At 42.7% G+C, this 27,608-nt stretch overlaps 1 protein-coding gene across 1 annotated transcript in view; it reads right to left on the bottom strand.

Annotated features, from left to right (window-relative positions):
* Nucleotides 1-23,317: 23,317 nt before the first annotated feature.
* Nucleotides 23,318-27,608, bottom strand: part of CDH17 (cadherin 17) — a 73,030-nt gene continuing 68,739 nt past the window's right edge. The window contains exons 16-18 of the mRNA XM_064588124.1: nt 27,107-27,223; nt 26,857-26,970; nt 23,318-24,686 (exon numbers count right to left, since the gene is read on the bottom strand). Coding sequence (XP_064444194.1) covers nt 24,586-24,686; nt 26,857-26,970; nt 27,107-27,223 — 332 coding nt within the window. The 3' untranslated portion in view covers nt 23,318-24,585. The remainder of the gene's footprint in view (nt 24,687-26,856; nt 26,971-27,106; nt 27,224-27,608) is intronic.

The raw sequence follows: 27,608 nt of genomic DNA, 5'->3' as shown, positions 1-27,608 counted from the left end.
AAAACCAAAAAGAATGACAACATCAAGTGCTGACAAGGATGTGGAGCAACTAGAACTCCCAGTTGCTACTGGGGGAAGTGCGTAATGGTACAGCAATCTGGGAAAACTGCTTAGCAGTATATACAAAGTTAAACATATGCTTACCCTATTACCTAGCATGTCTACCCTAGGCATATACTGAAGAATGAACGTGTACGTCACAAAAGGACTTCTCCAAGAATTCGTAGCAGCTTTATTCATTGTGGCTAAAACTAGAAATGACTCCAAAGTTTATCAACAGGAGAATGGTACATAAATTGTGATATATTAGTGTAATGGGATATTATATACTAGTAAGGAAAAAAGCTAAAGACATAGAAAGATATGAATGAACCTCAAAAACACTTATATTGAGTTAAAAAAAAATCCAGACATAAGAGAGTATGCATACTGTCTGTTTCCATCTATATGAAGTTCAAGAACAGGCAAAATTAATCTGTAATGATACAAAATAGAAATATTGACTAGGAAGGGACATAAAAGAACTTCCTGGAGTGGTGGAAATGGTCTATATCTTAACCTGGGTAGTAGATATGTGGGTGTACATGCACAAAAAAATTTCCATCAACCTATGCACTTAAGATTTGCATATGTTTATATAGGTAAGTAATACCTCAAAAATAATAACACCAATAGTGAAGGATATGGTTCTTGCCTTCTTGGAGCTTCGTGATGGGTACAGGAGATGAACATTAACAAATTAAAGACTCAAACACATTATTATAATTATTATAAATGCTATGTTGAAAAAGACAGTGTACTTTGAGAAAGAGTAACAGAATACAATTTGGATTGGGGAATTATTTTCCAAATAACTCCATATGCCCCTATTTCTGCCTCAGATCTCTCTTGCAATCTCAGATAGTGTCCATTATTTTCAGGCATACTAAGTAGTGCTTGAAATCCAACTGACCCTGGTCTGTTTATTGGACCCCAGGAACCCTGGATCCAAACACATTATCATTTCCAACAGTGAGTCAGCGTTTCATTCCAGAAAGTTTAAGATATTTGCAAATGAGAATCTTATACCAATTGTCACTGGCACATCTCCTTTCCTTGAGCCAAGGTGAGACAAGAGGGAAAGGTCACTTGACTGAGGGCTACTATGTGGACCTTTGGAGAGAACTGGATGAAATGATGTACATTATTCTCTTATTAAACATGCTCATCTACACTCAACCAAAGTATTAATTTTCACTGAATTATTTATGGAGCAATATGTCAAGACATAACCACTTATAAGAATGTTAATAGTGAAGGGGATGAAGTGGTCACTGACTTACCTAATAGGAAGTTATTGATTATTAATTACATTAAATACTTAAAGAAATGAAAAGCACTATAGAATTGAAATTAAAAAAAAAAAAATACCTCCTTGGGATGCCTGGGTGGCTCAGTAGGTTAAGTGTCTGCCTTTGGCTCACGTCATGATCCCAGGGTCCTGGGATTGAGTCCCACATTGGGCTTCTTGCTCAGTGGGGAGCCTGCTTCTCCCCCTGCTTGTGCTCTCTCTCTCTGACAAATAAATAAACTCTCTAAAAATTTTTAAAATTTAAAAATATGTCCTCAGGGCACCTGGCTGGCTCAGTGGGTTGAGCCTCTGACTCTTGATTTCAGCTCAGGTCGTGATCTTGGGGTCGTGGGACCAGCCCATGTCAGGCTCCCACTCAGCAGGGAGTCTGCCTCTCTCCCTTTCTCTCTCCCTTTGCCCCTCCCCATGCTTGCTCTCTCTCTCTCTCAAATAAATAAATATATCTTTAAAAAAATACCTCCTCATAAAAGGTATAAGAAAAATGAAACTAAAAGGCTAAAACTTGAGAAGGTCATATCCTTGTAAAGGGTTTAAAGAAAAGGAAACTTAAAATATCAGATAAAAAGTCCCAGCAAATGGGAGGCTTGGAAAATCTTATAGGCAGGACAGATGAAGTCTGTCTAAAAGAAAGAACCCAATCCAAAAATGCTAGTCTGATTACTAATGTCTGGGGTGGAAGCAGTATTGAACCTCAATCAAAAGTCTATTAGCATCTCATAATCTCAGTTGTTCTAAGGCGCCCCTCTGCGTCCTGGATTTGGTGAGTAAATCCTGTGAATCAATCAATTCAATATAATATGTCTTCAGTGCCTGCTTTAGAAATGGGTGGTGTCTTGTTTTAATTTTGTGGAATCTCTGTAATTTTGTGGAATTCATACATATGCACATATATGTCTAATTATATTTATTGAGTTAAAAATGTTCATTAGCTACATCTAAGTGGACACCCCAAGGGGAAGCTAATGAATCTGTCACGAGGACTTTTGGGGCCAAGAGAGATGTGTTCTGGGTGCATTCTTGTCCTAAGATACTGCTTTTTTCCCCTACAGGTGTGAGGCTTGTTCTTAACCATAGAGTTAGGTAAGCAAGAGTATCCTTGCCTCTACAACCAATACTCCTGACTAGTGTTATATGAGGTCAGAACACTGATAAGGATGTGTGTCACCATAGTGATCAACTTCAAAGGCCACAGAGACCTGCCCACAAGAGAACCCCTGGAATTTCTGTTGGTTGGTTGGTAGGTTTTGTTACATTTCAGAAGGAAGCAACAAATTTCTGAATACCTCTTCTCTGTCACCTGATACTTCTGTACTCACTAGAATACCATCTATGAAATTAGAATGAAATGTCCAATTAATAAGGTTGGTTGCACCTACATTTTTTTTTATTTATCACGTGTACAATTACTATATTGTTGTCTTGGGAATAGATACCTATGGCAGAACTAAATGACTGCACACTAACATCTTCCTTCAGACTTCCCTTGAGCTCACCAGCTCTTACATCTCGAGAGTATACTTTCTCTTTTTTTTTTAAGATTTTATTTATTTGAGAGAAACAGGGTGAGCATAAGCAGGGGGAGCAGCAGAGGGAGAGAGAGAAGCAGATTCCCTGCTGAACAGGAAGCCCAACACGGGGTTTGGTCCCAGGACCCTGAGATCATGACCCAATTAGAAGGCAGACGCTTAACTGACTGAGCCACCCAGGCTCTCCGAGTATACTTTCATTTTAATAAACTTCCCTGCTTGCACTGTTCATCCGCTGTGTCTGGTCTGTCCTTGAATTCTCTCTTTCAACGAGACCAGGAGCCTCCAGTGACATCACTGGGATGGGCTGGTGGAGGTCTCAGGGCCCAGGGTCTCCCCAGTTCACCTGGCAACAAAATGACTCTGTATAATCCAAGGCTATTCAAGAAAGATTTCCTTAAGATGAATTTTGAGCTGCGTCTTGAAGGAAGGGTGGAAAAAAAATGGTAGGCAAAGAGAAAGCAAAGACAGGTGGAGAGAACAGTACAAGGAGACAATGAGACCAGAGAGAAGAGTGGAGGAATCTACTGTGGGAGATTAAGAGGACTGCCATCAAGGAGGTATTATGGGATGCTGTTTTCCTTTACTCCCAACTGGGAAACATGAGGAACGTGTCTTAGGAGCAGGCATTTGAGCCAGATGGGCTTGTAAAAAATAACCCATTCTATGCTTTGGAATGTTCTAAATTGGAAACCCATACCCAAGAATGGATTATGAAAAACAGTATTTTGCTATTTTTAGAAGCAACCACCCTCTTTCTCTGAGTAATAAGCCTAATGCTCAGACTTATGACTCAAGAACTACAGGCAAATGAAAACTATATCAGATTAATATTTTCAAAATATTGTTCCTGTTGTCTTTGCAGTTCTGCTCAGGATAACTCTGTCAAAAAGGATTTTGTGAATCATGAGCACACGGTTTCATTTGCTGGGTTTAGCAAAGAAAGAGGAGTGAGGGCCCTGGGGGTGCTGATGTAGGCAGAGAGCTTGCCAGCTGCTGGGCCGAGCTCTTGCAGCTATAGAACCACCTCTGAGGGCTGCTGCCAGGCCCTCTGCTCCCCAAACACAGCAAGCACAGTGGGAGCCCCCCCGCCCCCCCCGCCCCCCCACCCCCGCCCCGGGTCAGCTTCAAGGACACCTGTGCCCAATGAAAGTCTTAAGGAGGTTTCGGGATGGTAATGATGTAGGGTTTTTGTCCCCTCTGTTGAAGTCTTGTCCCACAGTGCTGCTTGATACCAGAAATTGCCACCTTTTTAGAATGTCCATAGGATCACACATCTGGATCTTGAAGCAGCTGGATCCAGAATAAAGAGAGTTTGATGGGAGAAGGAAAAAAAGAGAGCAGTAATGCTAATGGGTACCATCAATTTAGCACTCACTACCTGTGCTGTTGTGATACAATAAGAAATACGTATTTGGTCTTTGTTCCTTTCCTGGCAAAGAGCTCCTAAAACCCTTGTAATTTCCTAAAACCCCGTGTTGGGCTTCCTGTTCTGCTTCTCCCTGTCCCTGTCCCTTATTTACCATAAGTGATAAGTGCTATAAAGGCTGGAGGGCAATCTTTTGTTATACATAACAAGTCCCTTTCAACCACATCTGAGTTTACGTTAATGAAGTGATTTTTGGAAAGCCAAGAGGATGGGGGTTGGTTGCCGAGGGAACCAACCTTGTGATTAGAGTGTCGGAACTTTGAGCCCCACACAACCCCCACTTCCCAGAAGGGGAGAGGAGCTGGAGATTGACTTTAATCACCAATGGCCAATGATTTCATCAACCATGCCTATGTAAGGAAGCTTCTGTTAAAACCCCTCGAGTACAGGGTTCAGAGAGCTTCCAGCTTGCTCAACATGGAGGTGCTGGGAGGGTAGTAAGCCCTGAGAGTGCGTGGAAGCTGCACACTCCTTCCCTCGTACCTTACTCTCTGCCTCCCTTCCATCTGGCTGTTCCTGAGTTGTATCCTTTTATAATAAGCCAGTACTTTAATAAGGAAACTGTTTTTCTGTGTTCACTAAGCCACTCTAGCAAATTATCAAGCCCAAGAAGGCCAGGGTGAGAACCTCAGATTTATAGCCCAGAGGCACCGATGATAACCTGCGCTGGTGATTGGCATCCAAAGTGGGGATTGGGGACACTCTTGTGGGACTGAACCCTTAACCTGTGAAATCTGATGCTGTCTCCAGGGAGATCGTGCCAATAGAATGGAATTGAGTTAAATTTGTAGGACACCCAGTTGGTGTCCACTAAGAATTAGAGAATTGCTTGGTATGGGGGAGGGGAACCACACCCCCAACACTTGGAGTACAGAAGTATTCAGTGAGTAGTGAATATAGGGAACAAGTGTTTTCCTTTTCATTACCATATTTCTTTTAACCCTCACATAACCCTGATGGGTTCATGGAATCCTGGCAGAGGAAACTCTTAGTTGACCACTCAGCATCCATTTTTCCCTCTCCTTTATCGGTGTCATGTTTTGTTTTTGTTTTTGTTTTTGTTTTTTATTTATTTGACAGAGAGAGAGATAGCGAGAGCAGGAACACAAGCAGGGGGAGTGGGAGAGGGAGAAGCAGGCTTCCCGCCGAGCAGGGAGCCCGATGCGGGACTCGATCCCAGGACTCTGGGATCATGACCTGAGCTGAAGGCAGACACTTAACGACTGAGCCACCCAGGCGCCCTATCGGTGTCATGTTTTGTTTTTCCCTAGCGCAGCTTCAGGAAAACCAAAAGTATTCCTGATCCAATGAGGGGCTTGATTTATCTCAGAGTAAGTCCACCCCTTCCTGGTGGTTGGTTCAGGAATGGCTACCTTAGGGGCCATTTGTAGGCAACAGGCTTGAACAACGGAAACCTGAGTAAGGTAAAAGGGCCCACAGTGACCCCAACCCCCTGGCTGAAGACAGGCCCAGCAGGTGACCCACCTCAAAATAGCCATAAGCCCTAACTGACCAATGGGCTACTTACAACCAGGCACAGTTACCAAAAAGGAGAAAATTCCACAGGTCCCGATACCCCCTCACGTTCCTCCTTTAAAAGCAGCCCCCACCCACCGCTTCATGGCAGACAGCCTCGCCTCTGCTGTCCTGCCCACAGCTCCCTTGTGGTGGGTCCAATAAACTTCTACTCCTTTGTTCTGCCTCACATGAATCCTTTCACCACCCGTGCCACTGGCTTCCCTCACATTTGGGGGCCCCCATCCGATCAGAGACCCCTCAACTTGAAAGTGAGTTGAGAGGAGAATGCTCCTGGGGAACTTCTTAGAAAAGTTTCCTTAATCTTTGATGCTTAGATCACCTGCAACCATATAGCTAACAGCTTGGGCAAAGCCAGCATGAGGATGACAGAGCTGAGAGAAGTCAAGACCAGCTTCCTTGATAGTACAATTGAATTGCTGAATCAGAAGAATTCAGAATCAATGTCCTTACTGCTTAAGCCAGTATGAATTGGATTATTTTGCTACTTGTGGCCAAAAGTATCCTAACTGATACACTGCTATATTTTCCCACTTGGAAATCTTGACTCAGACAGCTAAGTAACTCAAGCAAGAACTGGAGAGCAGACTGAGGTCTCTCTGACTCTGATGCCAAGCTCTAATCTGCTGACTAACCTGAGAATGGGCCATTCATGGCCGTGGAGGAGAACCACAGGAACAATGAGCCAGACAGTGGGGGCTGCAACAGCAGAAGGGAGCTAATGTGATTCTTCTTCAAATGTTCCTCCCCAACACAGGGGGAGGGATCTGAGGCAGAGTCTCCTAATCAGCAAGAGCGGTGTAACATACTAGACTTAAAAATAACATTTTCTCTCTCTCTCTCTCTCTCTCTCTCACACACACACACACATAGCATTATCACAGTGTTTTTCTGTGTACAAGGTGCTTTTCTGATACACAGTTTTAGCTGATCTCATTCTTTTAAGGATTCTGTTGAGGCATGCAACCCACTTTAGAGATGAGGAACTGAGGCTCTGTGAAGTTACCGGATTTGCTCAAAGTCTCTCCCCTACACGGTAGATTTGCAGCTTAATACAAAGTCTGATTCTAAATCCATGCTCTTTCCATGTGTTTGTCAATATGACTCTTGTTCCTACAGATGACATGCTTGAAACCATGTACTTCAAAAACATTCTTGGCAACACCTTGGGGAATGGTGGCCTGCACAGTTCATGCAAGGACAGAGTGAGAGGGAGGTCTGCACACCCACCCGTTCAGAGTTCCCAAGCATACTTCAACCCTGGAGCCAGGAATCTTTTTGTCTAGAAACAAGCCCTTTAAGGAAGGCTGGAAAACCTCAAGCAATGAGCCTTTTAGCCAAACCTCCTGCAGGATTAGAATTCTGCAGTGCATTGACCTTTAATTGAAAAACTCTTTGAGGGTGCCTGAGTGGCTCAGTCCATTGAATGTCAGACTCTTGAGCCCAGCTCTGGTCTTGATCTCAGGGTCATTAGTTCAAGCCCCATGCTGGGCCCCATGCTGGGTGTGGAAACTCCTTTAAAAAAAAAAAAAAAAAGCAAAGCTCTTTGCTCTCCACTAGTACCCTTAGGCCATGGAAGAAGACATTACCAGTATCTACCTCTCATGGTAACTGGCAAAGGAGCCATGCTGAGACAACCTGTATCATAAACCAGAGAAGAAATTCAAGCTCTTGGTCTCCTAATATTACTGGCTGAGGGTTCTCTTTGGTTGTTTATAAAGATGATTATAAATTGGGTTTCCTCAAGCAAGCACCCACCCACCCAGAACTCTTCTGTTGTCTTCACTAGCAGCTATGTGCACTGGGGGATTCTGTGTAGAGCCCTTCCCTGACATTGCCATGGGACGGCACTAACTCCATGACTTGCCTATATGACAAGGGTAGCAAGAGCAGATTTTGTGGCAAATCTTGTTTATGAACCATCAACTATGCATCCATATTGTGCTAGCACTTGGTAGAATCAGGGTTGCCAAAGATCTGGTCATCAGTGAGCTTCCAGTCCAGTAGAGACAGCTGTTATGGCAGAGACTTCTGGTTGAAATCTAATATTCACTCTTCCCTTCTTCTAGAGAGATAGAATTTTTAAGTTGGTACATGACTACCAAGCTAAATGCTGTATTTCTCAGCCTCCCCTGAAGCTAAAGATGGCCCTGTAACAAAGTTCTGACCAATGGGATATAAGAAATGATCTGTGCAACTTCCCTGTTGTGCCTTTAAAAAGAAGCGATGTCTTCACCCTTTCCCCTTCTCTTCCCTCCCACTGCTTAGAATGCAGACATGATGGCAGGAGTGTGAGGGGCCATCTAGAACCATGAGGTGAAAGCCACATATTAAGGATGGCAGAGCCAGGGTGCCTGGCTGGCTCAGTTGGTGGAGCATATGATTCTGGATCTCGGGGTTGTGGGTTCAAGCCCCAAGATGGGTGTAGAGATCACTTAAAAATGAAATCTTTGGGGAAAAAGTAAAAGTATGGCAGAGCAGCAACATAGGAGTAGGTAAGGCCCTGATGGTGAAGCTGCCATACTAGCCCTGGACTATCTCCCTGAACTTTTACCCATAAGAGAAGTCAACTTTTCATTTAAACCACTGTTCTTTAGGTCTCTTTGTTGAAGAGGCCAACTTTATATGTCAATGAATATAGATGTGAACACCAATACCTGTAAACCAATGTCTAATAACTCAGTAGCCCCATCTGTGTAATGGTAGAACCTCAGCAAGATGTTCTCCATTTACTCCAGGGAGCCCTCAGAAAACTTCACAAGTGACCTACAACCAGTGTGTGGATATGCACACTTGCTCTGTTCTTCCCTTTCTACTCCCTGTCATTGACATTGCCTTCCATGTGGCAAGCCTGGCCACAGTCACAGCCCATCACAAGAAGGCCATCACCCAGGCCAAGAGTAGTATCTCGTCCACTTCCAAATCTCTCAGGCTTCTGGGTGAAGAGAGGTCCAGAAGTTCTGGCAAAGGCCAGAGGGACTCTTTTACAATTCTGGTCACTCTGTGTCTGCTGGGGCATCTGGGCAGCTCTACCTAGAGCCCCTCCCAACACTCACATTAGCTTTGGATTCTCCCTCTTCACCATAGTGCACACTCAGCCCAAAAGGCCATCCCTAGAGGAACAGATACCACATTATCCCTTCCAAGCAACTCCTCCTCTTCTCCCTGCCCCCACCAATGCCTCCTCCATGGCTCACCAACCCAAAGTTCACAACCACATGAATAAAGGCAAATAGACTCCAAGATGCATTGAGGGTGTGTGTAGGGGGAACACTGACAATAGGCAACTGAAGTTAAACCATATATCAAAGGTGTGTGTGTGTGTGTGTGTGTGTGTGTGTGTGTGTTAGGATTGGAGATTCTGTTATCAGCAGGAGTAACTATGGAGGAAGCATTATCTCCAGACCCAGGCCAGTTATAGGGACCTCAGAGAGACTTCCAATTTCCCATCCCCTCCAAATTCTTAACAGGTAGCCAGATACAAGAGCCAATAGGTAAGTGGATGGATAAACCGAAGAGTCTGTTTTTCCTCAATCCAGTTGCTTTGGTTCATTCGTCAAGAGTTCATAAAACAAAAGTGCCTAGAGGGACCATAAAGAAAATGTCAATGAGTAAAGTGAAAAACATATGTCCCACCCAAGGGACCGTGGATGCTCAGATCCTGCTAACTGTTACCATGTAGGAATGGGGACCCAGACCAGATTAAACCAGACTTGTCAAAGAAAATGACCAAGACATCCTAGTTTTTTATGTGAAATATTCCAATTTAAAAAAATGTTTTTTAAATATCCCAATTTTTAAATACTGATCCTTAACTCAAATTTTTTTAAAATCACTAAGTGGGCCAAATTAAATACATCTTTGGGCCATATTCAGCCTGCATTCTGAATTTTGAGACCATGTTTATATCTGTACTTAATGTTTGCTAAATACTTGTCTTGAGCAGGGCACTGTATTAGCTCCAGGTTGTATGTGTATATATGTGTGTGGGGAGAGGTCTAAAAACAAGGTCATTGCTCTCAGGGAATTTATAATCTATAAGGACAGATACGAAGATGTGACACAGACACATGCAATTGCGGGGAGGAAGAAGTCCCATCTTATTTGGGGAAATCTGAGACAGCTGCCTGGAGAAAGCACTACTTCCTGGAAGGGAAGCCAGAAGAAGGAGAAGAAATTTGGGAAGGGTGAGGTGAGTCAACAATACCAAATGCTACCCAGAGATTAAGGAGGACAAAATCAGGGAAACATATTGACTTTGACAATCAGGAGGCCATAGGTCACCAAGGAGTAGGTATTTTTAAAGGGTAATAGGACCAAGGTGATGAAACTACCTGTGATACCATTTGTTGGAGAGACTTGATCGCCGCAGGAAGGGAAGAGGACAACAGCTCAAGGACTAGCAAGACTAGAAGAGACAGGGAGTCAGTGAGATTGTGGGAGGAGGTCATAGGAGAGGGAGCCATGGGTGATGGTGGGACAGAAGACCAAGAGTAGACTCTTGGAAAGGAGGGAGCCAAGGGCCTGGGTAAGGGGTTAACCTAGGTCAGAGAAGGAAAGCCTCTGTGAAAGGAAAGAGTCATTGCTCTGAGGACATCACAAATCACAAGACAGTCCCCAAAGGTCCCATTTCTGAAAAACATCAGAACAGAAATCCACGCTGAAGAGTTGTAAAGAAGAAAGGGGGAAATGATGCTTAAAATTATTTCCATGGAAGTTCAATTAAAGAATAAATCTTTTTGATTGCAGGAAACGTCTTTGAGAAAATAAGAACTCAGTGACAAGTTTTAAACAGGGTTGGAGGCAACACAAGTAAAGATGCAAAAAAATTCACTTTGGCTACAGATGAAATCAAGGGCAGGGTTAGCGTTAAGTTTATCTTGGGGAATGGAAAAAATGTTCTAAGAGTCCATATTAATAGAGTGGGGTTATCTGGGAGGCAGAAAGAAAGCCAATGACTCTCCAGTCACGAAACAGAAAAACAAAAGGATTAGACCACTGAAGATTATTTTAGAAAGAAGTGGGGAAGTCTGTTGCACAGTCATCCCCTTCACATTCTCTTAGACTCTTCCAGCCATTGTGAGAACTCGGCGCTCCTTCCTCTCCCGAGCTTGCCTTTAGTTGTCCATCCACACTGGCCCCGAGCCTGACTTGCACTTGCTGCTTCTCCTCAACGGCTTCCTCGAAAACCCATCACTGCCTCCCCTGGCGTGTCACTACCCCACTAACTTGGTTTCAATAAGAATATTCAGTGCTTTTATTTGTGCTACTTCCCTCACTCAAGAACCTCAACAGGTTTCTATAATTGTGTCTAAGGTGATATCGTGGGCAGAAGGTGACCTAGAAATAACACCTAGCACGTGTTAGGGCACACACCTACTATGTGCCCAGCAGGGCTTCCCATACAGCCATTATGGCCTTCAGTCCTGACAGTAACCCTCTATCCAATCTCTGCCCCTTGCCCGCTGTGTGATCAAAGGGAAGGTTCTTACCCTTCAATTCCTTTCTCATAAAGTGCAATAATGATAATAATAATAATAAAGTCTATGTCATCGAGTTGTGAAGATTAAATGAGTTTGACATATTTAGTGTGCTTAAAATAGTGTTTGGTATGTAGGTCACCTGGGTGGCGAAGTGGGTTGAGTGCCTGACTCTTGGTTTTGGCTCAGGTCATGATCTCAGGGTCGTGGGATCGAGCCCCACGTCAGGCTCTGCACTGAGCGTGGAGTCTGCTAAAGTTTCTCCCTCCCTCCCCTTTTGCTCCTCTCCCTGCTCACTCTCTTCCTCTCCCTCTAAAATGGATAGACAAATCTTTTTTTTTTTTTTAAAGATTTTTATTTATTTATTTGAGAGAGAGAATGAGAGAGAGCACATGAGAGGGGGGAGGGTCAGAAGGAGAAGCAGACTCCCCGCTGAGCAGGGAGCCCGATGCGGGACTTGATCCAGGGACTCCAGGATCATGACCTGAGCCGAAGGCAGTCGCTTAACCAACTGAGCCACCCAGGCGCCCGACAAATCTTTTTTTAAAAATAGTGTTTGGTATGCAGTAAGCTCTCAACAAATATTCATTATTATGATTTTTAAGGAGGGGCCATTGTTATCTTTATATTACTTGTGAGGAAACTGAGGCACAGCTTGTTTAACTTATTTCCCCAATGTACACAGAGCCAGCTGGGAATGATGCAAGAGTCTTCCTTTTTTTTTTTTTTAAATTTTTTTTATTTATTTATTCATAAGAGTCAGAGAGAGAGAGAGAGGGGCAGAGGCAGAGGGAGATGCAGGCTCCCCACCTAGCAGGGAGCCCGATGCGGGACTCGATCCAGGACCCTGGGATCATGACCTGAGCCGAAGGCAGACGCTTAACCATCTGAGCCACCCAGGCGTCCCAGAGTCTTCCTTTTTATTCAAGAAGCCAGTTAGAATAGTGAGCTAACAGAACTCCCTGCGTGAAGAAGGAAAGCTAAGTCGGCCAGTCATTTAGGAAGGGTGTCTTCTGTGTCCATCCTTAAGTCCGTAGGGCCACCACTCTTTGCTTTTAGGTGAGAGACTGGCTGCAAACTGATCTTTAGCAATGACGTAGTGGTATTTCTTGAGATAAAAGAAAGAAACCCAGGTCTATTAATACAAACTCCTGACATAGTACATGATGGCAGGAATGTGCTTGGCTGCTGGAGGGCCTCAGGTCCACGCCGGCTGTCAGCCAGAAACATCAGGGTTTTTTGTCATGTGACACTCCCTTCAGGGCAGCTCACAATGTGGCTTCCTCCAGAACAAGCAAATGAGAGAAAGAAAGTGAGAGGACAGCCTGGGAGAAGAGCCACCGAATTTCTGTTACCCAGTATCAGCAGTGATGTCCATCCTCTCTGCCAGATTCGATTGACTAGGATCGGGTCACTAACTCCAGCCCGCACTCATGGTCGCGGGGGCACACAAGTGCGTGAATGCCCCGGGGGCGGGGTGGGGGGCGCAATTTCAGAGACTGCCTACTGAATGAGTCTCGGATGCAAACTATAACTATTATCATCCAGATTCCCCTGTGTCGTTAAACGCACTTGACCCTTACCGGTCAGGTTTCCAAGGCACCTGACTACATTTGACCTTGTCAACGGCTCACTCTTTCTTACAATTTTCTCCTTTAATTTTTGGCAACACCTCAGTTTGCAAGGTTTTGTCTTACTTTTACTTAGCTGCTGTTTTTATTTTCTTTCACAGGTCCATGTTACTCTGCCAAACTTCAAGTTTTCAGTTATTCTCTTCATCAAGTGTCATTTGCCCAAGGATGGATGCATCACTGAAATGACCATTTCCTGAGCATCTACCATGTGTTAGATGCCCTGACATTAACTACTCTAACTGGCAGAATCATTTACAGATTAAACTCCTTTGAATCAGTGGCCCAGGACTTCTAGATTCACATTACTGGCTCTGAGGATAAACATACCAGAGATTTCCTTTGATTCCACTTCTGTATTAAATCTGAAATCATTTGTATAAGCAGGTGGAGTAAAAACAGGCCATTCTGCTTTATTGTTTTCCATTTTGCTTTTGGAACCTATGATGTACTTTAAAAAGTTGGTAATGTTTGTCCCGAATTTGCTCATCTGAAAATGATTTCAGTTGAGAAATTTAATGATTGGAACATTTCAGAGCTTTTTCCAGGGCACCAAAACTCTTAACATGGTTTATGAATTCTGCAGCCCTCTCTGGCTGACTGTTCCCAGCTGTCTCTCTGTAACGCCACAGATCTGGCCTCACGAAGGGGTTTTCATACCCTTTATTTTCTTAAAATGTTTTCCACTTGATCTTAGGATCAGGTTCTGATCATGGTAAAATACGAGAGACAGAAATGATCCTAGGTGGGTAAAAATCATTGTAAACATTTACTTAGTCATCATCAGATCGAAGAGTCCTTGAGCCTGGAGTCTGGGAACATCCAAGATTCCTTCGGAAGACCTGACAGGATTCTGTTGAGCAAGACAATTAACGAAGAGAAAGCTGCAGGAACAAAGGCTATAGTGGATGTTACCACGACTTACCACCGGCTTCTTAGGGATAAAGAAATAATAAATAGTCATTTGTGAATAATGCATGAATCTGAAGAAGATGATTCTTAGCTAAATTCAGAGCATCTGAATTCTGGGAGTCCATATCATGTCAGCCACCAAGAGGACTCTTTCGATAAAGCTCCCATTGACAAAGCAGCTTCACCAGGCGCTGTCAGGGTGAATGCTCCCTCACCCTCAACAAATGTTTCCTTCCTTTTCTCTCCCTCACTCTGAGCATTCGCCATGCTTCTTTTATATTCTAGACAGAATTTTAAAGCTGTTTTGAAGAGCTGGACATATGTCAAGAAGAAAACTATTCAGGGCAGGGTTCCAGAAAATACATACCCAAATGATTTCATTCCTAGCTCCATCACATGGTGTTGTCCTTGGCTGAAATGTGGCGATTAATATTCCCTTCAAATTCTGAAATAGCTAGAAGCTTCTTAAAGGGTTGAGGTTTGTGGAAAAGGGTTTCGCTTAGATTTTTAGATTGTTGTTCCATTATAGCAGAAAGTTATTTTTAGTTTATTCTTTTGTATTCTTGTTCAATAATGTCTAATCTTGAGCAAGGAGAGGCTCCCCAGATTAAGTCACAGATCAGTTAAGGTTAAAATGAGATCTCTAGGTTCTTTAATAGTCTTTGACAAGGAGGACATGGATTTTGGTTTATATGGTTAACAGGTGACAACCTTTGGCTCAGGTGAATTGAGGCAACTTGCTCTGCTAAAAAGAGCAGAGAACCAAACTTCCAGAAGGTCTTAGAACTCTTTGGTTTAATTCAACATCTACCAAGAAGTTGTTCATTGAAGATTCCTTGCTGTCAGCAGAATTGCAATGATAATAAGACATGGTCTCTTGCCCTAAAGGATCTGAGAGTGTGTGCTGGGTGGGGCGGGGGGCAAACACATGAATAAATCATAAAAACAAGACTTGATACTCTATACAGAGACATCCTTCTAGAGAAGTAAGATAAATAGATGTCTGTTGAACATCAGGCAGAACATGTATAAAATGGTAACCAGTCTTTTTTAAAATTATACTTTGTTTTTATTTTTCCCTTTATTTTCACACATAATATCATAATCTTATTTCCACCTTACTTTTTCTATTGTTCCTTCTAAATTCTATTAATTCTATATATACAGTCTTTTTTTAAAGTTTTTATTTTAATCTCAGTTAGTTAACATACAGGGTTATATTAGTTTCAGGTGTACAATGTAGTGATTCTACACTTCCATACATCACCCTGTGGGCTCATCACAAGGGTCCTCCTTAATCCCCATCACCTATTTCACCCATCCCCCCACCACCTCCCCTCTGGGAACCATCAGTTTGTTCTCTATAGTTAAGAATCTGTTTCTTGGTTTCCCTTTCTCTATTTTTTTTTTCCCCTTTGCTCATTTGCTTTGTTTCTTAAATTCCACAGATTAGTGAAATCGTATGGTATTTGCCTTTCTCTGACTGACTTATTTTGCTTAGCATAATACTCTCTAGCTCCAACCACATCGTTGCAAATGGCAAGATTTCATTCTTTTTTATGGCTAGTTAATATTCCCTTGTATTTATATATACACACCACATTTTCTCTATCCATTCATCAGTCAATGGACACTTGGGCTGTTTCCGTAGTTTCCATAGTTTGGCTATTGTAGATAATGCTGCTATAAATATCAGGTTGCACATATCCTTTTGAATTAGTATTTGTATTTGTATTCCTCGGGTAAATACCTGGTAGTGCAATTGCTGGATTGTAGGGTAGTTGTATTTTTAACCTTTTGAGGAACCTCTATACTGTTCTCCAGAGTGGCTGCACCAGTTTGCATTCCCACCAGCAGTACAAGAGGGGTCCTTTCTCTCCACATCCTCGCCAACACGTGTTGTTTCTATGTTGTTGATTTTAGCCATTCTGACAGGTGTGAGGTGATATCTTATTGTAGTTTTGATTTGTATTTCCCTGATGATGAGTGATTGAGCATCTTTTCATGTGTCTGTTGGCCATCTGGATGTCTTCTTTGGAAAAATGTCTGTTCATGTCTTCTGCCCACTTTTTAATTGGATTATTTGGGGGGGTTTTGGGGTGTTGAGTTTTAGAAGTTCTTTATATATTTTGGATACTAACCCTTTATCAGATATGTCATTTGCAAATATCTTCTACCATTCCATAGTTTTGTTGATTATTCCCTTCACTGTGCAGAAGCTTTTTATTCTGATGTAGTCCCAATAATTCATTTTTGCTTTTGTTTCCCTTGCCTCAGGACACATATCTAGAAAGAAGTTGCTACAACTGATGTCAAAGAAGTTACTGCATTTGCTCTCCTCTAGATTTTTTATGGTTTCAAGTCTCACATTTAGATCTTTAATCTATAAAGACCTAAAAAAAAATCTTCAAAATGTATGGTGTGGAAATCAATGAAATTCAAAGTTCTGCAAGTACATAATTCAGTGAGTGAATCAAATTATGTACTCTATTCTATCTCTGTGTGGGAAAAAAATAACCAGGAGTAGTTGACTGAAGACACTATAATTGGTGAGATCCATCTCTACTTCTAAAATCCTCAAAGGATTTCTAAAATAAGGGCATCTGAGGTCCTTTCTGGACACTAGAAGTCATTTAGTCCATGATGCACAGTAAAAATGAGAACAGAATCCATGATGGCTTCCCCAAAACATCCTCATTCCCAGGCTGAGAAGCCATATGAAAGTTCAGTCCCAATATTGTGTTCAGTCTCCCAAGGGGTCCCACAAAACACCCCAGGGACAGAAGCCTGGACAACTGGCCATCAGGACCTTAGCCCGCGTTCCAACAAGTAGAAGGAGAGAACGGTATAAGGAAATCTAGGACAATTCCAGATACTGAAAATGAAGGTGCTTCAAACCTGCAGGGAAGAGAAAACTATTTTTTGTCCTCCCACAGACTGGATTTCCTCCCCACACTGGTTTTTCCTCCCTGGCTGTCCCTGTCTCTGAATTCTGCCTGTCCTGTTCAATGCACACATCAATCTCTCCATTCTTTGAGCAGCTGAGCAGCTAACTCTTTTCTGTGTCCTAGACATAGATCTTGGCTCCACAATCAGATTCTAAGCTAAGCCATTCATGCATTTAAAAACTGGAGCATCTACTACACTCCAGGCATCATGCTCAGTGCTGGGACACAGCAGGGAACAAGGTCTCTGCCCCTAAAAAAGCAGGCTAATAGAGGACACAATTATCACACTATGAAGAGCATTAGGAAGGAAATTAACAGGTGTTATGATAGAAAGTAACAGGCAGGACATCTCAGAGGAGGCAATCTTTACACCGAGACCAGCCAATGTTGTAGAATCATTAGCTACTATATGGGATGAATAAGTAAAAGAGCAAACTAACTTTGACAGCCTTGGGAGCACAGGCTCAGCTCTGCGCCCCCACTGGTTGCCTCCGCCCCCACCTTTGCGATCACACCCCCAGTCAGCGACCGAGACAACAGGGGCTGCAAAGCTGGGTGGTTCCGATCCAACACAGGCTCCGACGGACAGACAGTCTTTGCTTTGGGGATCGACATCTGCCCCCCCACCCCCACCCCGCCGCCGCCAGACTCTGAAAGCCTCACCACGCAGAGGCCCCACATTCTTCCTATCCATCTTCCTTCCTTCCTCTCTTCTTCAACAGCTCTCAAACTTCTATCCTGCTCCGGGGCTCCCTTTCCTTCTCTTACCCCTCACAGGCCTGTCCTCCCATCAGTCTCTTCCTTGTCTATTTCCACCTTGGCCTCTGCGTCGCGGAGGGTCTCCTGGAGAACACGCCAGTGCCTCCCTGGACCCACGCGACACTTCTGCCTCTCCTGCCTAGACAAGCATGGTTTGGGCCGCCAGAGGACAAGAAGCAGAGCTGAGACGATGTGGAATAGCCCAGGGAGAAGGCAAACCCGCTGGATGCCTTACCTCCGTGCCATTCGGCACAGGCTATGCCCGGATTTCAGCGAGCTTGCACAAGGCCACGTTCGCTTCCTGAGGAAAATCCCTCCCCACTCGGAGGCCCCAGGAAGGCTCACTGAAACCCCACTGTAAAAGGCAAAACTAAGTGGGGACCCTCAGCCACAGCCTCTCTGCTCCTGCCCTGCAGTGGACTTGAAAACCTCGAGAATATTTTCCTGGTTCTTCTTGTCCTCCATCAACCAGGCCATGCCTCCCTTGGGTTGTGTCTGGGCAGAGCCACCAGAAATTCTGTCGTGGGGATCTTTGCTTGGCCAGGAGCCAAAGAGGCCCAGTTTTATATTCTGTTACCAAGAATAGATTCTGTTTCCTCCCTTTCCTGTGCTTAATTCAAGAGTAACTAAAAATGCTAGGTAAACACACAGGCTATTTTTATCCGCACCTCCGGTGTTCACACCCTCCTCCGTTTCCAAATGTAGCCTTTCAAATCCTGGACTTATACATCAGCCCAGTTGTTGTGATGGAAACACTGAAAATGCTTTCTCTCAATCAGATGAACACTTGCTTCTGTGGCCTGCTCCTTCTTCGCTTGTCCTTCCTGTCTCATTGCCCACTCAGCTGCTTCTCTCAGGACCAGGACCACAGGGGAAAAGAAGGCTTTGGTTTCTGTCCAAAGAAACCAATGGCTATTGTAGACAGATAACTCTGGAGGCTCAAGGACGGCTTCTGCCTTCACCGGGGACATTACCAGGCCTGCACTCCAGGATCAACCCCGAACCCTAGAAATATCTACCATCTCAAGAGGCCTCGGTGCCTAAAGGGCCCAGATGGCTTACGAACGACTAACGCATAGCACGGACTCAGGAAATCATTTTGAAATGTCAAATGGGGCCTGTAACGTGCCAGTGTGTAAAAATGGAAAACCAGTAAAATGGAAAAGAATTGTTTGTGTTATAAAAAACGTTCGTTTTTTACATGGTCAGTAATATTTCTTTACTTAGCCAACTCTCCAAGCACAGACACAAGAGGGTCACTTTAGGCAGACACGCCTTTTTAGAGTAATGTTTGAGAGCTGAATCTATGGCGAAAAGTGCGGCATTGGTGCTCCCTGCCCAGCTCTGGCCTGCGGACAGGGCTGCTTTCCTGCAGCTGAACCGGCTTCTCTCTTCGCTGCTTCTCGGTTGGGGTTCTCAGGCTCCCAGGTGATGGCAGAATGACCTGGGTCTGGACCCACCAGGCTGCTCTTAGTTGAAGGGTCTCTGTGGGCCAAGGAATGACTCTCCTGCCAGTGCTAACCCCCCACCCCCCTGAGCTCTGGGTCAGGTCCGTGTTTGCACCTGGGAATGGGTCTCGGCAGGGCTGGTTAGGATTGAAGGTGCCCAGAAAGTTGAAAGGACTGGGGAGCCAAGGTTCTGAAGAAGAACACTGATTGAGACCCTAAAAACGATCACATTCCACACCACCCTGGTACTGACTATGCCCTCTGGGGATTGTCCAGAATAAGGGTCCTCAGCTGGGGTCACACATTAAGATTCACTCAGAGAGAGTTTTTTTAAATGCTGAAGTTATGGCCCTCTGCCCGGAGATACTAATTAATTGGGGGATGGGGCCCCAGAATGAGAATTTTTTGTTTATTGAAATTGAATTAACCAACATATAGTGTATTACTAGTTTCAGAGGTAGTCCAGTGATTCATCAGTTGCATATAACACCCAGTGCTCATGACATCATGTGCCCTCCTTAATGCCCATCACCCAGTTACCCCATCTTCCCGTCCACCTCCCCTATAGCAACCCTCAGTTTGTTTCCTATAGTTAAAGTTCTCTTACGGTTTGTGTCCCTCTCTGATCTCATCTTATTTTTCCCTCCTTTCCTCTATGATCCTCTGTTTTTTTTTTCTTAAATTCCACATATGAGTGAAATCATATAGTAATTGTCTTTCTCTGATCAACTTTTTCGCTTAGCATAACACCCTCTAGTTCCTTCCGTGTCGTTGCAAATGGCAAGATTTCATTTTTTGATAGCTACATAATATTCCATTGTATATATATATATACCACATCTTCTTTATCCATTCATCTGTCGATGGACATCTAGGCTCCTTCCATAGTTTGGCTATTGTGGACAGTGCTGCTATAAACATTGGGGTGCAGGTACCTCTTCGAATCACTGTTTGTATCTTTTGGATAAATACCTAGTAGTGCAATTGTTGGATCATAGGTTAGTTCTATTTTTAACTTCTTGAGGAACCTCCCTACTGTTTTCCAGAGTGACTGCACCAGCTTGCATTCCCACCAACAGTGTAAGAGGGTTCCCCTTTTTCCGCATCCTCGCCAACATCTGTCATTTCCTGACTTGTTAATTTTAACCACAGAATGAGTGCTTTTGAAAAACTGCCCCAGGTAATTTTAACACGCATCCACTGAGAACCCCTGTAGTAGACAGCTGGTCATCCAACAGCTGACCACACTTCTTGGGACTCAGCCAGAATGAGAGAGGCTTTTGTGAGGAGAAATTTAGGAGCAATGCCAGTGCATGTGGTGTTTAGGGAACAAACATATCCACTGTATGGATATCTTCACATGTGTCTAAAATGTATATTTAAATGTATACGTGTGTGACACATAGGGATACAGGCAAAATCAAAAATAGCATTAGTCTTAGTCTCCTCCTGAGATAACTTTGAGGTTTGAATTCTATTTTCTTTTTCTTTCCTGTTACTATTTTAAAACATTGATATTATGGACAAACATGGTAGGATTCCATTTATATGAGGTCCCTAGAATAATCAAATTCAGAGACAGAAAGTTAGAATAGTGGTTACCAGAGGCTCAGGGGAGGAGGGGATTGGGGAGTGATTGTTTCCTGGGTAGAGTTTCATTTGGGAAGATGAAAATGTTCTGGAGATGGTTGTTGGTGATGGTTACACAACCATGTGGATTTACTTAATGCAAATGAACTGTACACTTAAGAATAGTTCAACTGATTTTTTAAAAGTTGAATTGTAAGATACTGTATCTTTTTGGATAACTTTTAAGGTTCCAAGTTTAACAAGCTTCCATGATGCATATAGCATGGCACAGAATCCTGGAAGTGAATTGGTTCCTTCTTACATTAGATACATCAGAAGTCATCTCAGCTTCCTGACTGTGGGTTGTTTAGACTATGGAGCAACACCTGGAGATCTCCACTCTTAATTTACTGCTCCCCAGAAACTTCTGAGACATTCTATAGAGCTACTCACCAAAGCTGCCATCTATTTCTCCCCCCTCCACCCTCAGTCTCACAGCTATTTCTTAACCATGCAGAACTCCTCAGGGGATTTTTTTTTTTTTTAAGATTTTATTTATTTATTTGACAGAGAGAGACACAGCAAGAGAGGGAACACAAGCAGGGGGAGTGGGAGAGGGAGAAGCAGGCTTCCCACGGAGCAGGGAGCAGGCTGAGGGGCTTGATCCCAGGACCCTGGGACCATGACCTGAGCCGAAGGCAGACGCTTAATGACTGAGCCACCCAGGTGCTCCTCAGGGGCTTTTTAATTCACAGACCAGTCAGCTCTGAGGACATTTGCATGGAGCATCAGGGTTTGTATGTAGGAGGAAGAAGGGTGGTGAAGTGGGAGTTTAAGGTGTCTTTGAGGATACAGTAGGTGAACCCAAAGAATGAATTCATTCCAATTTTGTCAAATGGGTGGCACTTAAGTGACAATAGCATGAGTGGCCAAAATGAATCAACTATTTCACTTACACATTCTTCAAAAAACTATGGAGGAAACACTATGAGCCAAGACTTGTCATAGTGGCATTGAAAAGATTCTGAGAAGTCTCAGACTAGTTGCAGAGATCAAAAGATCTCTAATTGTAGAACATGAGAGGGACCATATGCAAGGTTCAAATACCATTCTTTTTGTTGCAAGGACCAGAAATCCATTGAGCTTTAAGCAAAAAAGGAATGTACTGGCTCACAAGATAGAAAAGGCCAGGGCAAGGTTGCCTTCAAACACATCTGGATCTTGATACTCAACATCTTTTGAATTTTCTCCTCTTATCTCTTGACTCTACATGGTCCTCGTTCAGGGGCAGGCTCACCTTTTGTGGTGATCAGAATGCTCTAAGTTTACTTCCTACTAGTTTAGCAAATTCCACTTAAAGAGAGCGATTTTTAAGAGTTTCAACTAGAATTCTAGAAGTTTTAGTGAGATAAAGTGCCTATCTCTAAAGCTGGAAGGATGAGGAAACACAGGGGGTTGGCTCTGCCCAAAGAATATAGGTAGGTGAGGGGAGGAAGAAATGTTTCCCTGTGGAAATAGAACTACTAGAACTGGTAGAGGAAATGGATCTTGGCCAAACAATCTTTCTCACCACAGCATGGAAGTTTAGATGAGGTAATGACCTGGTCTCCTGTAGGAAATCTGAGGTTTCCCAAAGGGACCAGCATTTAAACTGCTCTTTAAGACCTTAAGAATGGGTAAGATCTGGTTGTGGAAGGAAGAGAAGGTTGAGAGAAAGGGCCAGCCCGGAAAAAAAAAAAAAAAAGAGCAAGAAAAATATGAATACTAATCAAAGATTTTAGATGAGAAGGTTCTGTGCGATCAACCTATTATTAGGTGGTACAAATTGGTCCAGAGAGAATAACACTGAATTGAAGAAGGATAGACCCCTGAACCTACCTCAGCAGACTTGCCTTGGACTACTTTGGTCTTTCAATAATGATAATAGGATTTCTTGAAAATAATGCAATGATGCATTTTTCTGTGACATAAATGTCACATCATAGCCACTCTTGGGCAAAAACACACAAGTTAGGGGCGCTGGAGTGGGTCAGTCAGTTGGGTGTCCAACTCTTGGTTTTGGCTCAGGTCATGATCTCAGGGTCCTAAGATCAAGTCCCGTGTCAAGTTCCATGCTCAGCAGGGAATCTGCTTGGGATTCTCTCTCTCTCCCTCTCCCTGGACCCCTCCCCTGCTTGCCCGTATATTCACTCTCTTTCTCTCTCTCTCAGATAAAAAAATCTTGGGGCACCTGGGTGGCTCAGTCAGTTGGGCATCTGCCTTCGGCTCAGGTCATGATCTCAGGGTCCTGGGATCAAGCCCCACATTGGGCTCCCTGCTCAGCGGGGAGTCTGCCTCTCCCTCCCCTTTTGTTCCTCCCCTCTGTTTGTGTTCTCTCTCTCAAATAAATAAATAAATAAATAAATAAATAAATAAAATCTTTTAAATAAATAAATAAAATAAAATAAATCTTTAAAAACAAGAGCACACAAGTAAAATACTTATTGAATTTACTGATAAAGTTAGACTATTCTTTGGGTTGGGGTATAACTTGTGAAGTAAATTTGCTTTTGGTGCTCTTGGATTTTGGTTTTTGGGGGGGGGATTTTTTTTTTTATTTTATCTTTTAATGTACAGTGAGACAAGGGGAAACCTTACCCATTATGAGGTTTTCAATGAGCCTCATGTGAAAAAACAGGTAAAAGAGTCTGAAGCACAAGATATTACACAAGAAAGCAATACTGAGGTCTTAGAGTTTGGATATTTTCTTTTGCTTTAATTTTTTGCCTATAAAAAATACAATACAAGTCCACAAAAAGGATTATTTATGAAAAATAGAACTTCATGGCCTGCTTCAGCTACCATTGTAAGAGCACCTTTGCAGATACAAGTTCTTTTCCAGAAAACTCTTGAAAATTCTGAGAGGCTTTGTAATGTTGAATGTTTTCAAGGTTCAAAGCATGGGCCAGACAATAATAGTTCCAGACCTAAAAATGCTTCAAATATCTAAGGTTTTCTTATTCAAAATATCTGTCTTGAACCCAACCTATGGTCCTGAAAGCAGTGAACTTTTATTTTATTGTAGACTCCTCCTTACAGACTAGCTCTACATGGGAGGCAATTCTGGTCAAGGTTAAGTAATCATTGTTTACCAGATATTCCCTCAACAAATGCAAAGAACCAGGAAGCAGAGCCAAAGAGCCCAAGAAACAAAACCACAGTCAACATTTATTCTTGATTTTTGTCACTACTTTTTCCATGTATTCTTATTTTCTTTCACTGTTAAATATACAGCAACCAAAACTTTATTAACATACACATAAGGAAAACATGTGCAGAACATAAGCATGGTAGGTAGTAAGTAAATCTGGTCAGTGGTTGGTTTCTGCACCAAAATTTATGGAAGTGGGCCTGTGTGGTCTGTGGTAGACTTGTGCCATATCCAAGTGGAAGAATCTCAAACGAAGAGCAATATGAGCCACAGTGAGTTAAAGAAGGCTAATAACACAAAATAGTTTCTGTTCACACCAAGGGACAAGGCTTCCATTTTATTTTTTTCTTGAGACTTAACTTTGTTCTTTTCTCCAACGAATGTTTTAAAATTAGTGCAATACCAACTGAGACATGAGGAAGGAGACACAGGATGGAATTAGAGAAAGTATAAATGGAATCCAGGAAGTTCTGTGGTGGATGACTGATAAATCTTGATAAGGAGAAAATGAACAGAATATTTCATCAGTCCATCTTTCCCTAAAGGGAAAAAACACATACATTTTTTTGTTTTGGATAAATAGCTAAAGCTTTTGCAGAGGGGAAAGTGTCATGGGAGAATGGGAAATGTCTCTAATGTCTATAGCACACAAAATATCAAAGAGTAATAAAATATTAAAGGGCAAGAGGGTATATCTGTAAAAAATTATAGTGCACATGCTGGATAAAAAAGTAAAATTATGGGATTAAGTGGCTGTGTTACTGAAATAGCACTCAGTACATAAACTCAAGCATTCCTTTTCAAATTCAGTTTTTCAGAGGTTGGGCTTCAGATGCCTGAGCACTTTCGACATTATCTTTGCCTTCATTCTTCTTTATTCGGATAAACACAACTGCTAAAATTATACCTAAAAGAGAAAATGCAGGGTCAAAGAGATGGAATCTTAAAATGTACTATCACATTCGTTTTAAAGTAGTACTGTGGTAGGAAAAAATGACTCATGTGACTTCATTTCTTTCTGTGGTTCAACAAAGTTTTGTTGTCCTGGTGAATAAGGGATTCTAGGCATTGGCTTTCTTGGATTCGTAAGCTTATCATTTATTTTGTTGTCAGTATGTATCAACTCCCAAATCATATCTAAGCTGGTGGATATCACTGGGTCTTTACCAAGGAATATAGGATCTAACATATGCTGAAGACGATGTGTATAAGCATCTGATAGAGTTCCTGATCTTTGGACATAGTCAATAAATGTCTATTCCAGTCCTTCCTCTTCTTTAGAGGAAATAGTCCAATCAGAACAACCAGAAAGCTGTTCTCTGACCTGTTCACCTACCTAAAGCTTAGGTGTGTCCACACCAGATACCACATTTTCTTTGGTGCCTTCCTCATGGCTCCAGCTCTAGTAGACTCCCTAACCTTTCTGGTTTCTCTTATCTCTGAACTCCTACAAAATTACATCATGCATTTTAGCACTAATTGCATACTATAAACCAGATACCAATATGGAAAAGGGGAGTTGTTTGAAGGAAATTAACCTGGCAGTAAATTTACAGGAGGAATCATGGCAGAAAAGACTGGATGCTCAGAGACTGATTAAGAATCTTGCACTAAGGGGCGCCTGGGTGGCTCAGTCAGTTAAGCATCTGTCTTTGGCTCAGGTCATGATCTCCAGGTCTTGGGATCAAGCCCCACTTAGCAGGGAGTCTGCTTCTGCCCCTCCCCCTGTTTGTGCTCTCTCTCTCTGTCTCTCTCTTTCTCTCTCTCAAATGAACAAATAAAATCTTTTAAAAAATTTTAAAAAAAGAATCTTGCACTTATCCCAAAGCTATTTTGAAAAAAGTAAGGATATGAAACTGTAAGATCCTATTACTTCTATCTTTAGATATCCCCAAACTCATCCAATCTTTAATGTGTGGCAAAAATTATGGGATTAAATTGTCATGGGAGAAAACTATTTGGTGCATAAGCTCAAAAATCCTTTTAAGATGGGAGAGCGGACAGAGTAAGAAAAGGCCTAGAAGGCAGAAGGGAGCTTAGTAAGTGAGTGAAAACTCAAAAGGCCAGCTCAATTAGTATGAAAGGTGTGTACCAGCCTGTGGTCAGGGATAAAAGATGATCCCCATGCACATGTCAGGATGGACTGTGGCTACGTCACAAAGGTCCTTCCCTGTCGTGACAATGAGAAACTTGAATGGAATGGTATAAGGAAATGAGATCCCTTTTAGACCTGTGAATCAGAGTCCAATGTGACAGATTGGGTCGTGGCCGAAAAGACCAGATGCCAAGAGAACAATGAAGAATTCTTAGAAGAATCCCAGCCCTCCTTTTAAAAGAGAAAGGATGTGAAATGGTGTAAACCCCTTCAGTCAAGTGGATCTGACTTGATGAAGGATCTATCTTTAATATTTAACTTACGGTGAGGAAAACAGTTGAAAGAGGACGATTACCACAGTAAGCACTGCGCTTTTCACAAAAAAAGAAGATGGCTAGAAATGGGGACTCTGCTGTCTAGCTTGGCCAGGGGCCAAGGCAGAGTGAGGCCTGTGATAAGCTAGAATTGTTCTGGGGTAATAAAGAATCAGAGTCTACAGTCATGAAAATATGCAACATTTCAGGTATGTGAGCATCTCCACTGGAAAGCGGATTCTACCTATTCCAACAATGGTAGACTAGACTGTGAGCTCTGTTGAATGTAGGATCTGGTATGTCTTGCCCATCACTGTATCCCCCACATCGAGCACAGTGCCTGGCACATAGCAGGGGCACATCACCTGCATTTCTTTCTCCTTCATCACAAAACCTCAGTAACTAGGCCCAAAATATAACAATTTATGCTTTAAAGCCTCTTGTGTTATATTTCCCAAACCAACCAACAAGGCAATGATAAGTAAAGGGTTGTACGAAGGCAGCAGTCCTCAACTGGGAAAGTCTCATAATTTGCTAGTGATCTGTGTTCCTGGCTATTGCATAGATTGCCAGTGAGCAGCCATCAGACCAGTCCTGAAGAGAGACCCTGAGGTAAGGGTTTCAAAGACCCAGAGCAGGAATCCTTGAATCTGAGAAATTATACTCACCAATAACCAAAAAGGTGGTCAGGAGTATACCAACTGCCATGCCCACGGTGGGCATTCCAGACTGGTGACCTGCTGGCCGGAAACAGCTTCCTTCCACACACTTGCAGAAAGTAACTGAAAAGCAGAGCAGTATTCAGTAAAATACATTTTCAAGTAAACAGTTGCAGAATTCCTTATTAAAGATAAAAATTCTCTCAAACTACCCATGGTGACAGACATTATCCCAAGTTGCCTGGGGGATAATACCTACCTGGTAAAGACACTGTTCCTATCAAGGGTGGCCGACCACCATCACTGATGTGGATTGGGATGTTGTAAACTCTCTCCTCAAAGTTCGTGTGCCTGGTGGAAAGTTTGGCATGAGTTCCTGTCAGAATAGGGAAAAAAGAATGACATGAAAACACAACCTCAGAACTATGTATCAACGGGAATAAAGCTCATCTTTGCAGTACATACTAAGGTTGACCAGGAAAAGATTCGATGTAAGTATGAGTTAAACTACCCAAAGTATTACCACTCTACGTGTACTTTTCAGAATGTCAAACAGGATGCCAAAGCATCCTGTGATTTCTCGATCATGACTTCTCTGTAGAATGAATACTACTGAATATAGCTGGTTATCATTATTCCCTATCGCTATGATTTTTCATAAAGTTAAACTGAATTAAACACTGAATTAGGAAGAGAAAAAGTATTTGAAGAAAGAACTGCCAACTGTTTTTCCAAATTTGATGACAACTCTAAATCCTCAG

The sequence above is a fragment of the Mirounga angustirostris genome, unplaced genomic scaffold (assembly GCF_029215605.1).
Source record: "Mirounga angustirostris isolate CCGP_5_RB_7025 unplaced genomic scaffold, mMirAng1.0.hap1 SCAF_4, whole genome shotgun sequence".
NCBI lineage: Eukaryota > Metazoa > Chordata > Mammalia > Carnivora > Phocidae > Mirounga > Mirounga angustirostris.
Note: the sequence above shows the minus strand (reverse complement) of the source record. Positions and strands in the feature narration are given on the sequence as shown.